The sequence below is a fragment of the Lontra canadensis genome, unplaced genomic scaffold (assembly GCF_010015895.1).
Source record: "Lontra canadensis isolate GAN:19392208 unplaced genomic scaffold, GSC_riverotter_1.0 scaffold82, whole genome shotgun sequence".
NCBI lineage: Eukaryota > Metazoa > Chordata > Mammalia > Carnivora > Mustelidae > Lontra > Lontra canadensis.
Genome location: NW_022631076.1, coordinates 9,198,552 through 9,215,575, shown reverse-complemented (window position 1 = coordinate 9,215,575; position 17,024 = coordinate 9,198,552). Strand labels below are relative to the sequence as shown.

Genomic DNA, 17,024 nt, shown 5'->3' with positions numbered 1-17,024 from the left:
CTATACTTGCTGCATGCCTTGGCCATCCCAGCCAGGAAAGGAGAAGTCACTGCAAGGATATAAAAACTGTCTTTATAATAGTTTAAGCACTTTATGCACATATGTACGTACATATGTGTGTCTATATATATCATTCAAAAATATGTGTGTATACATACAGGTACGTATTACTTATTATTTTGAATTTATTTTAACTAAACTTAAAGGTGTAAACATAGTACAGCATGTTCCCATGGACCTGTCCAGCTTCCCCTAATATGAACACCTTACATCACCATAGTACCGTCATGAGAACTCAGGAATTAACATTGGTATCATGAGACTTTATCTGAATTTCACTGGTTCTCCCATGAACGTCTGATTTTCTGTTCCAGGATCCAGACTGGCATCAAGTTGCCATGTCTCCTTATTCTCCTCTAATCTGTGTACCCTTCCTGGGTCTGGTTTTCCATGACCTTGACTCGAGGACTGCTGGTTACCTGTTTCCCAGAAAGTTATTCTATTTGGGTTGCCTGGTGTTTCCTCCTGATTAGATGGAGGTTGTGCATTCTTGGCAAGAACGCTTCAGAAGGGATGGGCCGTCTTCAACACATCATACTGGGGAGTCCACGAAGCTGACAGGCTTCATATGGCCAGTGTTATCCCCCATCTCTCGATTAAGGTGGTGTCCGGCAGATTTCTCACTTTCCTTCACATAATTAATAAATATATTTATTATAATTAATAATTAATACAACTAGTAACTATCTTGGGGGAGATGCTTTGAGACTGCAAATATCCAGACAGTGGAAATTTATTCCATGCAGTTGGTTACCCAGGTGATAGAACTGAGAAGCAAAAAAAAGCCAGAGATCAGCAATCCCACCTCCAGGCCTGAGGCACAGAAGGAGGAGAGATGGGTTGCCAAAGTCCAGGAGTCAAGATCATGACTCTTCACCTCTGGTGAGGTCTAGAGCCATGAAGGAGACACAGTCCCTGCCGGTAGGGCCCCCTGAAGCATAGAGGGAAGGGAGAAACGCCTTCTTCCTGCCTCCTAGTGGCCGAGCGGAGCTGGAAGCCAGCCAACGCAGGAGTCTGGGAATCACAGTCTGCAGGGGTCAGCTCCTCTGCAGTGCCCAGCTGGACATGTGCTCTAAGTGGATTTCAAAAACTTGGTATGGAAAGAATATAAAAGATCTCATTAATAATGTTTTAGGAGCACCTGCGTGGCTCAGTCGGTTAAGGGCCCAGCTCTTGATTTTGGCACAGGTCATGATCTCAGGGTAGTGAGATCGAGCCCCACCTGGGGCTCCACACTCAGCAGAGAATTGCTTGAGATTCTCTCTCCCTCTGCCCCTCCCCCCAGCACATATGCGTGCGTGCATGTTCTCGCTCGCTCTCTCTCAAATAAATAAATAAATCTTTTTTTAAAATAATGTTTTATATTAATTACCCATTGAAGGGATCTTATTTTGGGTATATTGAGAGAAATAAAATATATTATTAAATTTAAGTTAACCTTTTCCTTTGTAAAATCTGGCTGCTAAATCATTTAAAATTACCTCTGTGGCTCCTATGCTTGTGGCTCTCATGTTATTTTGTTTGGATGGCTAAGAGTATACTGGTACCTGTAACAAAGGTCATGCCCTTGACCCGCAGTCAGGAGGGTGTGGCCAGCTAAGGTTTTCCAACACCCAGACTGCACTGGCCTTGAGCCATTCATGCTCACTCTGTTTTGACCAAGTATGTCAAATATCGATATTGGACTCCTCTGTTCTTTGTGTATCACACAGGGTGTAGGTCAAGGTCAGTGTTCAACATTAGCCTAAGCGGCTAACTAGCATTTAACACCACCCCAGAGCTCCATGGCACCTTACAGAGGAAAAGCCGTGCTGTTACTACTATTTCACATCTCTACGGTGTCTTTATAGTTTTACAGAAGTCCTTCATTTCAGCCTTGCAGTCAGCCAGCCTTGCTGGCTGCGTTTTGTAGGTTACCGGACAAAGCCTGGGAAATCCATGATTTCAGTGGCTCTCAAGCCTCTGGTGCATCACGAGGGCAGCTTGTCAAAATGCTGCAGCTCAGCCCCACCCTCACCGAGGGTGGAGGGTAGGACCCAGGGACTTCTGAGCGGCAGGTTTCGGGGAATCTCAAGCAAGTGGTCATTAGACCACACTTTGGGGCACCCCCGGTCTCTGAGCTCTTGAGGAGTGAGTGCTGGGACTGAGCTGGAGCCAGGCTTCTGATGGCCAGTCTGGGGCTCTTCCTGTCAGCCCACGGGCCCCTTGTCCCCTGGAGCTGGGTGCATGGGAAGTTCCACACGTCTCTGCTCCCCTCCAGCTCAGGCGGTCAGATACACTGCTGGTTGTTCAAAGTAAATAACTTTTGTCCTATGTGGTTGACTGCAAGGCAGCCGGTCTCGATCCCTCTGGTGGGCTTAGGTTAAGGGAAGGAACTTTGCCTTCCCCAAGCATACACCAGAGGGGTCACCTCAAGGTGGAATTTGGAGATGCCAAAGTGAACTTGCTGGTAGGGAAGGATTTGTCTTTGAAAATGGCCAAGTAGGATTTTATCCCGGCTCTCCTGCAGAAGGGCAGGGCTGTCCCAGGAAGGCCCCGGTAGGGTGAGGACGAGCCTACATGTCCAGCCATCACTGACCACTCCTTTCTCTCCTGCAGTGGACAACAGACTGCAGTGAGCAGCTGGACAGCAGCTGTTCCTTCTCCCGAGGCCGAGCTCCCCCACAGCAGGTAGGGAACCAGCTTTGTGCGCCTTCTGGGGGTGGTCACGTGTCTTGTCTGTTGCCGTTCCTGGGCTGGCTCTGTGATGGCTCTCCTGGGCTGGGTGATGTGGAGAGAGCAGGAAATAAGAGAGGGGAGTGTGTGGTCCGCTCTCTGGAAGGTTCTCCCTGAATACCCAGCCCACAGTGAAGCACGCCTTCCTTAAAACACATAGATTCTTGAGGTTTTTTGGTTTGATTTTTTTTTTTTTTGGTCATTTGACGATTTTTGCATCAATACCTGCAAACAACCGCACGTCCGTTGAGAGGGGAGTGGATAAATGAGGTGTTGAATTGTATACAGTCGTAGCCTGAATGAACTTGAAGGTTTGCACATCAGCATTGGTAATAGATCTCGCAAACAGTGGGATTCCTAAGGTTCGGGTGCTGGTGGGGCATTTGAGATCACTTCTGGTCCAGCTGAGCAGAGGACCTAGAGGGGCAGAATGTGGGGGTGAGCTGTCAGTGCCCCCTGCCCCCAGCCATCCAGCTTCCTGTTCCCTGCTGGAGCCCGCTGCTTCTCTCCCTGCTGCTTTCCTATGAGATCCCAAGGGGGCACCCACACAGGTGTGGGGTTTGTGGCCGGTAGGAAAGAGACAGCTGCTCTGGTAACCCTCAGGCATCCTATATCCCCTGGTTGTCCATCTGTTTTTGCTGATACCTTATTCCTGGAAGACCATGGGATTGGAGGCTGAAAGGAACCACAAGCCCAGGTCCGTGCTGTACCTGTCCAGAGAGACATGGGCTCCTGCACTCACTTGTTCGAAATTTCAGAGCAGCTGTGTTCACACATTGCCCTGAGCCTGCTTGCTTGTGTCTGACTTCAGTCCCATGGCACCAGTTAAATAAACTCCTCTCTCTTCTGTCCTAAGCGAAGATGGTCAGTGGCCTCAGTTCTAGATCTTTCTTAGACTGCAGGGCTTTGTCCACCATGGTGTGGGGGGATGGCTGCCCTCTCACACTACAGGTTGTTTGTGTGTGTTTTGTTGTTTCTTGGGCAGGAGGCCGAACAAGAACCCTGGGTTGGGGTGGTGGGGAGGGGAGGAGGCAAGAGACCCAGGTTCTCCTGTTTGCTCTGCCACAAACTGGGTAGAAATTCTTCTCATCCTCAGCTTCCTCCTATAAAACTCAGGGAACTCAGTGACCTCTGGGGGCCTGTCTAGCTTCTCCACGCCACTTTGTAACTGAAGTCCATGGAGGTGTCATGATCTCACCCAGCTGGGACTTGAACCCAGGTCTCTCACCTGCCCCTCCCCCCATTTGGCCATTTACTTTGCTTTACTGTAATAGGTATCCTTCCATGGAGGACTGTTGTCCCTGCCACTAGAATGCCAGTACTTGGTCAGGAACCCTGTGTTATCCTCCCTGAATCCCTCTAGCCATGGCCTGAGGCCTGGCACATCAGAGCACTGCCTGCCAATTACCCTGGGATTTCCTACCTGAAGACTCTCTTAACTCTTCAGGGGCAAAAGTGAGCTTGGGTCTGGGGACTCAAGAACCAGAGGGTTCCAGGGAAGGGTTAAATTCTTGGATAGGGGACATAAATGGCTGATAAATGAGAGACCAAAATACTAGCTCTCTATTATTTGGTTAGTAGGTGTCTGGCTCTGGAATCTTCCAGAATCTTCCTCCCCCCCACTTAATCACCTTTTCTGGGCCCCCTCTTCCCACCCATTCCCTCCGGTCTCATTCACCTGTCATTCCAAACAGGATTCCAGGGGTCAGAGAACTACTTGTGCCCCCACTTCCCCTTCACCTGCCTCCCTCACCCCATGGCATCCTTTCATGGCCAGGTTCACGCCCCTGGAGGATGGTGGGTGGGGAGTCGGCCAGACCCTAGGCTGATGGAGCAGGACTGGGGGGCCTGTGGGAGGGGGCACCCTAGTACCACGAGCACCTGAATCCCACCTCCAGAAGGCAGTTGAACAGTTGGCTTGGGTACGTGGAGTTAGACAAAATGAATGCAAGTGACTTTAAAGAAGAAATCATAAAAGGCTCATATTTGATCCTTTCCTGGTAAGTAGAACTGAGACATAGGCTCATTATGAACAAGAGCCCCAGAAGGGTAGAAATGGGGTCTGGTTAAAATAAACCTGCCTTGGTGCACCCAGCTGGCTCAGTTGGTTGAGCGTCCGACTCTTGATTTTGGATCGGGTCGTGATCTCAGGTCATGGAATCAAGCCCCGCGTCAGGCTCTGCACTGAGCACAGAGCCTACTTGGGATCGCTCCCTCTCCCTCTGCCCCTTCCTCCCTACTTGCTCTCTCTCTCTAAAAAAAAAAAAAAAAAACACTGAAATTAAAATTTTAAATACACATGTAAACCTGACTCTCTTCCCTGATAAGCCCAGAGGACGAAGCCTTTTTGGGAGGGGGCTCCTGGGGCACAAATTCATGCCGAATCAAACTCTTCCACGTACATTTGACTGTCCCCTCAGCCAGCTGGTCGACCTTGAGATGAGCGCTAGGGCTGCTTCTCTATCCCTGGCCACTCCTGCCCTAGGGCTTTGCACACAGTAGTCACTCAGTTAAGACTCCCGAGACGGCACTGAGTTAGCCCAGGCCCAGTCCATACTGTCGGTCCCTGGTGGGCCCTGTTCCTTTGGCCACCAACTTTGCTGAGCTTTTTGAGGTCATTGGGGTGGCGGAACAGCTCTGCCACCCCACATTCACCCACAGGGGAGAATTTCAGAGGGAACTAAAGGTAGATTGAAACTAGGGTGGTTGGCTGAGCTGGCATTCCCCCTTAGCCACTTGCGCCCAGGAGAGTGGGAGCCGCTGGAGGATGCTGAGGTTCTATACTCTGCCTGGGGAGCTCTGTGTGGCAGGTCACCGACCCTGCCCTGAAGGAATAGCCCAGATGCAGGTTCCCTTTGGGGGTTAGCCATGCACTGGATTATTTATTTTGTTATTTCAACTAATGTGAGGAGAAGAGGAAGGGGAAAACCCTTGCCTTCTCTGAGCCCTACAAAGTGGGGATAACCTAGGGCAGGCTGAGTCCCATGAGATGGGAGGAAGGGGCTCAGAGGAAATTGGGCTCTCTAACGGTCCACAACTGGGATTCAGCCATATTAGGGATTATTTGGCGTCCTGGCGGCCTCTTTCCGAGAGAGCTCATCTATCACCTCGTCCCTTAGGAAGCTGTAGTCGTTTCCAGCTTTTCACTGTAGTGGGGGAATCATTGTGGAGATGATTTACAGGAGAGTAGCCGATAGGAGAGAGTGCAACCTGGTGCATTTAGAAAACATCTCTGGGTGCCAGCATGGGATTTAGTATTCAGGGAAGAAAGCCAAAGGTATATGAAAGGTTGTATGAGGTCAGGAGCTAGCCACTCTTCTCTGTCTGCACAGAAGTGTCAAGGGAGGAAAATTAATGTGCACAACAGCAGCAACAGAGCGTCTGATTAGTCCTTGAGAAGGACTTCCTGTCTGAAGAACTTGTTGGCCCGCAGTGCTGGCTGTTGAGCAAGGTGATGAAATCGTCACCGGAGCCCTCATGGGCACACCTCCTTATGGGGCAGTTTCCTGCGGAGCCCGGGAAAGGTGGAGATGTGTTAGAAGTGATGTCTTTGAGTCTTAGCCGATGGTCTGGGATCCCACATTCCCTGAAATGGTGAGAGGAGGGCACTCCCCTGTGCCATCCTGATGTCCGCTAGCAAACAAAGCCTCAGGAAGGAGTGAGTAGATTCTTGTGTCAAGGGTCCAGAGAATCAGATGTTGACCCAGGTGTGGCACATGTTTCAGCACCTTTACTGCAAAATGATAGACTTCTCTGAACCTCTTTGGAAATCTCTTTCATTATTTTCTGGGTCTCTAGAAAAGACAGTGGGTTATAGATAGCTGCTAAAAGTAGCAGCAAGTCTGGATTTTCCTGATTTCTCCACTGTTCCCTTATCCTCCCTGACACCTTTGCTAACCAGCAGCTAGGTTCATTCTAGGTGCCGACACTGAACCTGACCCAAGGGACGGCAGGTGGTAGGCAGAGGTGAGCCTCAAATACACGCTCACCTCTGACCCAGGAAAAGGTAAAAGGGTAAAAGGAAAGGGTAAAAGGAGTTTTCTGCCAGTCATCTTGTTGCCCTCCAGTGATCATAGTATTTGGTTATGAATTGGTTAATCTCATTAGTACAAATGATATCTTAGTAGAAGTACCTGAATTTTTACTCAGCTTCTGTGGATACTCAAGAAATATTACGTTCATGGCACTTCTATTTAGTCTGTATTTATGGAGTATCTGCTATGAGCTTGCCAGACACAGAGGAACTGGAGCCTTTGGTCTCATTACCAGTCTATGGAGTAGAGGCTTCTTAACACGGAAGAGGCTAAAGGCACCCAGTTAAGTCCCAAAGACACCTCCTGACCACAGACACTGCGGTCATTCCAAAGTGTCTCTGCTGATCTCTGTGGGTAGAGAGATGCCTTGCAGGACATGGGGCCTTATCTGTGCCCTCAGGAATGGTTAAGATGCTTGACCAGATGGAAGGGAAGAGAGAAGAAATGGTAGTCACAAGGCTTGAAGTTGGGTGCTATATGGCAGTGTGAGGGCATCAGGAGGGTGTACACCGGAGTGGGTGGTGTGTGTTGGGTGTTACAGGAGTGGTGGGAATGAGGGCAGTAGACACGGAGGTGTCTGTGTGCTCAGCTGAGATGCCAGAACTGCTGTGCAGCCCCATCCCTACACCTTGTGTATCTTCTCTTGTCTCTGCTGCCCCACCCAGGTAAAGTCCATCCCCTTGTATCAGTCAGGATAGCCCAGGTCATGCTGCAGCAACAAACAGCCTTGAATCTTGGTAACTTTATTTTTTTTTAAGATTTTATTTATTTATTTGACGGGGGGGGGGGGGGGGGGGAGGGGGGGGGGCAAAGGCAGGGGGAGGGGACAGGGGAGAAGCAGGCTTCCCACGGAGTAGAAAGTCTGATGCGGGGCTCCATCCCAGGACTCTGGGATCATGACCTGAGCCGAAGGCAGATGCTTACCCACTGAGCCACCCAGGTGCCCCGAAACTTGGTAACTTTAAACAAACCATCCAGGACCCAGCTCGACGGGGCAGTTGTCCTTCTCACCAGTCCCCAGGATAAAGGGAAAAGGACCACTGGAGGATCTTGCATTGGCAAGTCAATACTGCAACCCAGATATAATACACATCCCTTCCTTTCTTAGCCTGTGGCCCAGAACTGCCCACATGAGCCCACCCAACCATAAGGGGTAAGCACCCTACAAAGTATAATCCTACTATGTGCCCGGCATTCTGGAAGCCAGAACTGTCTGGTGACTGGCTAGAATGACCATCACATGCGCCACCTCTGGTAGCAGCTCACCAGGAGCTGGGGCCGACCTCTTCTTCCCACATCAGACCCAGAGCTAAGCAGGTCTCTACCCTAAAATACTGTGGGCTCTCAGGATGACCAGAGGGTCAGAGGCTACCTGATCCAACCCCCAACCCTGCAGTGCAGGAGCCCCCTCATGTGGCTGTTGAGCTGTGGGACATTTCCAGTAATGGGGAGTTCACGCCTTCAAAAGGCATCTCAGAATGTTGTTGGGCAGCTCCATGGCTGTTCGCTCTCCCATGGCAGTCCAGTGTGGAGAGTCTGTGTTTTAAGCTAAATATCCTCATTCCTGCACTTGTTTCCCTTAGTCGTGGTTATGTTGGTTTGTTCCTCTATTTATCTGTTTTTTCACACCTCGATTTAATCAGCACGTCATCACAGAGGGCAGCTTGCTGGGAAATGGGATGGCAAAGGTGATGGGCGCTGTCTCTGTTTACACAAAGGTTAGAGAGGAGAAGACAGACACTTACACTGCAGTGTTGAGATGTCTGGGACATGACCTGATGGTTCATGGGTCCTGTCCCATCCTGGGTTACCCTCCTGGGAGCACTGCAACTACGGACTATGATTCCACCCACGCCTCCCTGAACCGAACACAGTCCTGCTGGCATGATCTGATTCTGCAGACTCTGGTGTTCCCAGCATGTAAGCCTCTATTTTCCAGAAGATACCACCTATTCCTGTCCTCCAGGTACCTTCTGACTCCAGCTCACTTGAAGGAACCAGGCTACCACATTTGTAACAGTATCAGTGGTTGACTTGTAGGGAAACAGTCAGCAGCCATCCACTGAGCCTCCGCTGTCAGTTTCATGAGCCACGTGGCCTGGTCTCTATCCTCAGAGAACCTGGAGTCTGCTTAGAGAAATAAGACTTTCTCTAGTGGGAAAGCAACAGTCCAGAGCAGCATGAGATTACAGGCAGGAGAGGGGCTGGTGCCTGTGGGGGGACCTTGCAGAGGGCAGAGGAGGTCAGATGCACAGCAAGAGGAAGGAGGCACCGTGCTGTCATGGTAACAGCACTGGACTGAGAGCAAGGAGACATGAGTTCTAACCCCCTTACCTCTGACTGACTATTCAATCATGGGTGAGACACATTGTCTTGCAGTAACCTGTTTCCCTCTGAAAAAGGAGATGATCTAGACATAAGGCCATCAAAATATTTTGTTAAAAATACAGACCTAGATTTCTGCTTTGGGGAAGATGGAGTAGATGTTCTTTTTTATATTCCTTCTGCTGAGGAAAACTAAAATCCTGGTCATTCTATATAAAACAGACATAAGATTCTGAAAGGTAGAGATAAGAAGGCAGACCAGCTAGGGTTTGGGGGACCCGAGCAAGGACAGAGTCATGATTTTCCTGGGTTTCCTTTTTACCTCTAACATCCCAGACTTAGGGCCAAAGAAGGAGATAACCAGAACATGGCAGGGGACACAGATTTTTAAAGTCCCAATAAAAGTCTGATCTCTGTAAGCAAAGGTCCAGGCAAAGGGCAACCTATCAAGATGGAAAAGTTTTAGACAATGATTGCTCTACTCCAGCCAAGTAGCACAGAACAAAGTGTGGGTCCACCTTCACCCACACAAGCAAAACCCACTGAGAGTCTAGACTGCCCCTCTCAGAGAGTTCTATAAGCCCTCCTACTCCTACTGGGATGGTGTCAGAGAAGGCCAGGCAGGAAGCTGAGCCCTTCATCCCTGCCAGCTCATAAGAAGAGCCCCTGGCCACCCATTGTATTATTGGAGACCTGTGGGGGCCTGGACTTCCACCCCCACTCAGTAGTACTGAGACACCCCTTCTTTCCCTGCTGGGTTGTGTCAGAGGAAATTCTAACAGGAAGATGAGACTTCCAGTATTGCCAAGTGGTAATGAGACCCACCCCCATGGCAGGGTACACTGGGGACTCTGTAGAGTCCTGGAACTCTCGCCTCCATGGAGTAGTAACAAGTGCACCCCAATACTGAGGCTGTGCCCCCCGCCTTTCCCTGCCACGGTGTTATCACGAACAGCCAGGTAACACAGAAGACTTAATATGATTCAGTGTCTCATAACATAACATGGAAGTGCCCTCATTGCAATAAAAAATCATATGTCTTACTAAGAACCAGAAATACTTCAAACTAAATGGAAAAAAAGACAATCACTAGATGTCAACACTGAGATGAGAATTTGAACTTCATCAACATTAAAAACTTTGCTCTGGAAAAACCCCTGTTTAGAGGTTGAAGAGACAAATTACAGAGAGGGAGAAAATTTTGTAAAACATGTATCTGGCAGAAGGACTAGTATCCAGAATATATAAAGAATTCCCCAGACTCAGCATGTGAAACAGGGCAGTTAGAAAATGGACAAAAGACATGAAGAGACATTTTTTTCCCTATAGAAAGAGGATGTACAGATGGCAAATAAGCCCGCAAAAAAAAAAAAAAAAAAGATATGCCACGTCATTAGCTGTAAGGGAAATGCAAATTAAAGCCACAGTGAGAGATTTCACACCTATCAAAATAGCTAATAAAAAAAATAGTGACAACACCGAGTACTGGTGAAGATAAAGAGCCACTGGATCACTCATACCTAGCTGGGAGGAGTGTAAAGTGGTGCTGCCATTCTGGAAAACAATTTGGCAGTTTCTTAAAAGAATAAACCTGCAAATACCATCTGATCCAGCAGTTTCACTCCCGGGTGTTTATCCCAGAGAAATGAAAACTTATGTTCACACACAAACCTGTACTCAAATGTTTATAGCAGCTTTATTCATAAAGCCCCAAACTGGAAACCACCCAGCTGTCCTTCAACAGGTGAACAGTTGGAAGAAACTGTAGCGATCAACAGTAAAAAGAACCAGCTAGTGACACACGCAGGAACCTGTGTGCATCCCCAGGGAATTATGCCGAGTGAAAAAAGCCAATCCCCCAAAGCTACGTACTCTGATTCCGTATATATAACATTCCTGAAATGACAAGAGGATAGGAATGGGGACTAGGTGAGCAGTTCAAGGATTAGAGAAGGGAGGGGCAGAATGAAGTGGGTTGGTGACAAAAGGGCATCAGGTGGGAACCTTGTGCTGATGGAAATGTTCTGCCTCTTGACCGTATCAACATCAATATCCTGACTTTACTATTGAGCTATACTTTTACCAGTGTCCCCATGGGGGAAACTGAGTAAAGCGTACAGGGGGTCTCTGTGTTATTTCTTAGAGCAGGATGTGAATCTACAATTCTCTAAAATAAAAGTAAACTTTTTTAAAGAACAGAACATTTTGTTTCATCAGAATCTTTCAGCAAAATCCCATAAGGAAAAGAAAAGGGACAAAACTGCTTGATGAGGTAGAGGAAGGAGTAGCCCATCTGCTGTCTCTCCCAATTCTATCTACCTCATTGCTCTGGGAACACCTCTGTAGAAGCCCTGGGTCACCTCTTGGACCCGATGAACTCTCAGTTCCTTTCCTCCCTGGCCTTCTGTGGTTCTGAGTCTGGGGCTGACGGGTAGGGAATATCCCTGGGGCTTGGGGAGCTTCAAGAAGGCCTAGTGGGGAGCCTTGGAGGTTGGGGTCCTTTCCCTGCAGAGGGGCATGGGACAGTGTGGACGACTGAGAGCACCTGAACGGCCCCCCATTATTTTAGCAGATGCTGAATAGGAAGCCAGCCAGAAGGGCCTTGTCATGGGGCCCAGACCAGGACAATTTCAAGTAACGTGGCCCTTTAAATCTGAAAGCACAAAGTTAGTTAGCCAAAGAGAGTGGGGAGAATGGATTGGATTCAGAGAAGTATACTTGGTCACAGGCTTCAGTCATTATCGCCTACATCTCCCTTTGGGTTTTAAACTCAAAGACAGTGGGGGTCTAGTAAAGAAGGAAGGGACAGAATGAATGTATAGACGAGAAAGTTCCAGAATGAAAGGCATGCCCTTTCCTGCTCCTGAACTCAGTTCTGGTGCCACCAGGAGGCCCTCTATGCTGGTCTTTGTTCTGCCATTCCCCTGCCTCAAAGATCCTTCTATTGTAGGGGCATTAAAATATTGGGGAAGGGGGTCGATCATTGTCTTTCCCAACCCGCATGTGGGATGCTGTCCTTGGTGCTGAACACACACATGCATAAACGCACGTGCACGCACACTCACACACACACACACACACAGAGAGTTACTAGGACAGGACTGTTTGTCAGATTCTGGTTTAATTGGAGCCTCAGTGGAGTTTGAGACCTGACCTATAGGAAGGCTCTGCTTAGGTCCGGGAGATGCCTTTAGGGGCCTTTGGTCCCCGTGTCTCTTATGGTGCACCTACTCTCCCCATCCCAAGTGGGGAGTCCCTGGTCCCGTTCAAAGGCTCATGGTGCAGAGGAGGCAGCACAGGTCCAAGTCGCTGAGTGACTCTTCTGAGCCCTCCAGGATGCAGCTTGCAGGCCTGGAGTCCTGCTTTCCCCACTTTTAGTCCAGACCATGTTGCTACTCGCCCAAGGTTTTCCTGGAGTCTTAGAAGCCCTCTGGTCTCGCCCCCAAAGCCAGCAGCAGAGGTGGCGGGCATCGTGTCATGTGCTGCTTGACCACATGCCATCTTCCATTGTCCTTTTTGTTTCCGTGACTCCTGGTTGGGTGGTGAGTGAGACCTTTAGGGCAGGGATGATAGCCTCAGGACTAGGACCATGCTAGTCCACTGCTGTGGGTGATAGATCAGGGCTAAGGCAGGGGAGTTGGGGCAGGGTCCTTGGAGAGGAAGGAGAGAAGTTACATCTGCCGTCTACAAGGGTGACCCTCCCCGTCAGCCACTCCAGGAACCCGTGTCCCTGAAGTAAGGGGACCCATGTGAGGGTCAGGCTTGCTGTTGGCCCTCATGATGCACAGAATCTGTGGAAGAACATTCTACACTGAGAAGGGAGATGGACTGGGATAGTGAGCCCTCTGAGGGTGTCCAGCACCGGGCTGTGCATACACAGCTGCTCCCCTACTGGACTGTCAGCTGTGGGAGGCCAGGACCAAAGGCTGGCCACCCCTGCCTCTGTGTCTCCGGCAGAGCAGACAAATAGCAGGGATACTGGGGAAGTCCAGACCAACATGTCCCAGCTTCCCCTAGCTGGAGCTTCACCTGTGACCCTCCCGGGAATGCGGGCAGTCCTGCTCCTGCCGGGTATCTGATTCAGTCAAGTTCTGCTTAGTCTCTAAACCCTTATAGCCAGAAATTGTCGACACCTACATACACACACACATGCACAAGCAAAAACCACTCCGTGGTTGTGCACTAATACAGCAAAGAGGAGGGTTTATTTTCCCACTGCTCCTGACTTAGCACGTTTTTCTGGCATGCAGTGATTCACTCCCACCAAGTTTCATTCACACAGACACAGAGTCCCGTGCCCCCCACCGTCTTTACACAGCCTGGCTCACACCCCCAGATTCCCTCTTCACTCACTGCTGGCGGTTTACTCCCTCCGCCCGCACTGCCTTCCCTGTCGTGGGCAGAGATGGACTCGGAGAACCCAGCTGTCTGTGGGAGATGGATACCTTACTGCCTTACAGCCATCTGCCGTGAGGTCACAGTTTATTCGGGTCATGGAACTGCCCGGTGCCACGGGTAAGAGCATAAACTCCGAGCCATGCTGTCTACATTCCCCTCCTGGGAACTAGCTCTCTGAACACAGGCAGGTTCTCTGAGCCTCCGTTTTCTCATCCGTGAAATGGGGCTTCCTAAGGTTGTAACCAGGTTGAAATGCTAGAGGATGGCCGGTGTTCGGCCGGTGCCGCCTCAGTGCCTTTGCTGTTGTCATCGCCCAGCGTCCAGGCTCCCCGCCACAACCGCTTGGCCCTGCCCGAGCTGGGGGGAGCCGTGCACACCTGCGGGCCCCTCAGAGGTGGCTCCAGCCTCCCTGCCCACGGGAAAGCTGTTTCCTTTTCTTTTCCACAGGGTTTAAAGTGCTCATTATCTCTTTGTGCTCTGTTCTGAGAGCAGCACGGTTCACCTTGGCATGAGGCCCCCTAATTGCCAGGGATAGGGACTGTTGTGAAGGATTCGGCGGCATTTAAGTGCTAAAAACCATCCACTGAAAAGGGTGGTTGCTTCTGATTAGGCTTCTCTGAACCTCGGCCTTGCAGCAACCTGCGGGGGGCAAGGGCTGGCTGAGCCCCTGGGCTGGGGCAGGGATGGGGCTCAGAGAAAAGCTGCAGCCACAGGAATGGCAAACTGGGAGATGTTCTTGAGGAAGCCCGTGCAGTTTTGTGGGGGGCTCTCAGTGCCTGGACACCCCGGATTCTTGCTCAAAAGTATTTAATGAATGAAGCTGGGTCCCACAGCTAGGATGAGGGGTAAGTGGGCAGAGGGATGCAACAAAATTGAAGCCAGAGTTCCCAGTTGAGAGGATGAAGAATCACTAGGGAAGGATATTAGAAGACTGCTCCCCAAAGTAGGTTCTGTGGAACCCTGGTCCTGCAAAAAAAAAAAAAAAAATTGCTCTGTGGAATAAAGAGGCAGAATGGGGTGGTTTTCGGCCAAAGGAATTTGGGGAATACTGTGTACTATATGGCTAACTACTTGAAGGGTCAACATCCATCCAAGGCCGATAAAAGCACTGAGTGGTTTTGCAGTAAAGTGATTTATTTAACAATCTTTTAACACAGTGTATCCCAAATGTTTGATAAGAGAACCTTTTTTTTTTTCTGTGCCCCACAAAACCCTTCTAATCTCCAGTGTTTCTAAAAGTGTGTTTCGTGGACCACCCCGGCTGCACTCAATTTAAACTAGCAATGCTCCTCTCTCTACATGATGCTGATGCATGCTGACATCTGAGACCCAGTGGGCTTGTGTTTCTAGAACACCACCAGGAAGCCATGCAGTCAGAGTCGGGAAGCGCTGGACGTGCTGTGGGCTCCTGGGGCACAAGCTTTAAGGACACTGCCGAGGGGCAGAGAGGAGGGGTCTCAAGCTGGTTCCTGTCAGAGACAAAGATGGGGGACAGGTAGGACCTTTGTTTCTCTGAGTCCAGGAAAAGCACAGTGGTTCAAAGAGGAATAGAATCCCATATCTTGGGCAGCACAGTGTGACATCAGAGCCCTTCCCACTGACACCACGCATTACTAGTGCACCGGGGAAGCCGAGGCTCGAGAGTGCAGGGAGGGCCTGGGAACAAGCCAGGCCCCGGTCACCCTCTGCTCTGTCCTCTGCTTGTCCTCACCGCTCACGTGGCTCCTCAGTGTAAGGGGTGATTTAGAGAGTGAGGTGGGTCTGGCTGCAGGTGTGAGGTTCCAGAAATCAGACTGCTGTCTGCCTGTCTGTGGGTCTCCCTGGAAGGCCCCGCCCCGCGGTAACCTACAAGCTCCTTGGGCGGACGGATGAACCCGTCTGCAGTCATAAGAGGGTTTTGTGGGGCAGGTGGCGTGTAGGTTGGGGGTGTTGTGAGTTTGAGGATTGGTGTCCGGAACTCAGGAAAGGGGGACTATCCGGACACTTCACGGGCTTAGAGGGGATCTGAAGCCTCCCGGTCAGCTTGGATGCTGCCAGTGCACGGCTGGGACGCTAGGGATGGGCGTGTGAAGCTCTTGGTTCCTGGTGGTCTGGTTTTGCTGTGGCTCCGCCTGTTGAGGCCCGGCCCCTCTGGGCAGGGCCTGGGCCGCTACCTCAACACTGACAAGGAACAGCATAGGAAGGCTCAGCAGGTGAGGTTCTGCCCTCTCTGGGCTGATTTGGTGGAGATTGATTTTGCTTCCAAGTGCCAGGCAATGGCCAGTCCCAGCCCCTGCTGAGAATTGGTTGTGTGCATCATTATATGCCTGTCATATTCCATTGCAAAAGCTCTGAGGAAACGTCCAGATTCATGTTATATGCTGTGCATATTGTGTCAAATAGAGTGACAATAAATAGGTCAGCTCCTGGGACCCAGACTTCCAGCGAGAGCTTCTCCAGGCTTGCCCTCTCACCTGTTAATGGGCTTACCTTCCTGTCCCATTTGGCGCAGACCAGACAAACCGCTGGCCCACAGCCCTTGGCACCTCCAGCTCAGCGGCCCAAGGACCCTCCTTCTTGCCCAGGGCCATCACGCCTCCTGGGCTGCCAAGTGGCACAGCCCCGGGGTCTTGTCCACATTATTCTTTTCCTGGCTGTGACCTTCCCATCCCTTTATCATAGTCATTCTCTCTCCTGCCCTCGTGCATCGCTCTTCAGTGGCCTTGAATCCTAGTTTAGTAGATCGATCTTGACATCCCAGTCTGTGACTCCGTCATTTAGGCTCGAAAGCAGCAGGTAGAATCCATTTAATCGGTTGGCAGCATTGGAGGCAGACTGTATGCCTAGCTTGGCCACTGTGGAGGGCCAAGAAGAGAGGGTAGCTGCTCTAGTCAAGGGGCTTACAACCTACTTGGGCTCGTGGATGGGCTTCAGGGACATTATGCTAAGTGAAGTCAGCTGGTCACAAAAAGACAAATCCTGTGTGATTCCATTCAGGTGAGGTATCAGAGTGGTACAAATCATGGAGACAGAAAGTAGGAAGGTGGGGGTGGGGTTCGGGAGAGGGGAGATGGGGAGCTAGCATCCATTGGGATTGGAGGTCCAGTTTTGCGGGGTGAGAGGAGTTCTGGAGAACGATGGCAATGAGGACTGCACAACCACGTGAACGTACTTAACGCCACTGGACTGTGCACTTGGAAATGGTTAAGATGGTAAACTTTATGTTATCTGCATTTTACTGCAGGAAAACAATTTGGGGGGAAAAAACTTGCCTTGAAGAGTACCATTCTTTTTTTTTAATTAATTAATTTATTTGAAAGAGAGAGCATGTGTGTGCAAGTTGGAGAAAGGGCAGAGGGAGAGGGAGGGAGAAAATCTCCAGCAGGCTCCCCGCCAAGCGTGGAGCCTGACGCGTGGAGCCTGACACGGGACTCGATCTCATGACCTGACATCATGACATCTCAGCTGAAATTACAAGTCAGATGCTTAACTAACTGAGCCACCCAGGCACCC

The 17,024-nt window shown here is 50.2% G+C and overlaps 1 protein-coding gene across 4 annotated transcripts in view; it reads left to right on the top strand.

Annotated features, from left to right (window-relative positions):
• CTIF (cap binding complex dependent translation initiation factor) overlaps nt 1–17,024 on the top strand; it is a 208,803-nt gene that overhangs the window by 12,013 nt on the left and 179,766 nt on the right. For 3 of the 4 annotated variants that reach the window (XM_032882549.1, XM_032882548.1, XM_032882551.1), the window contains exon 2: nt 2,659–2,730. The exons of the other annotated variant lie outside the window; for it this stretch is intronic. In XM_032882549.1, the coding sequence (XP_032738440.1) occupies nt 2,659–2,730 (72 nt within the window). The remainder of the gene's footprint in view (nt 1–2,658; nt 2,731–17,024) is intronic. 4 annotated transcript variants of the gene reach the window in all.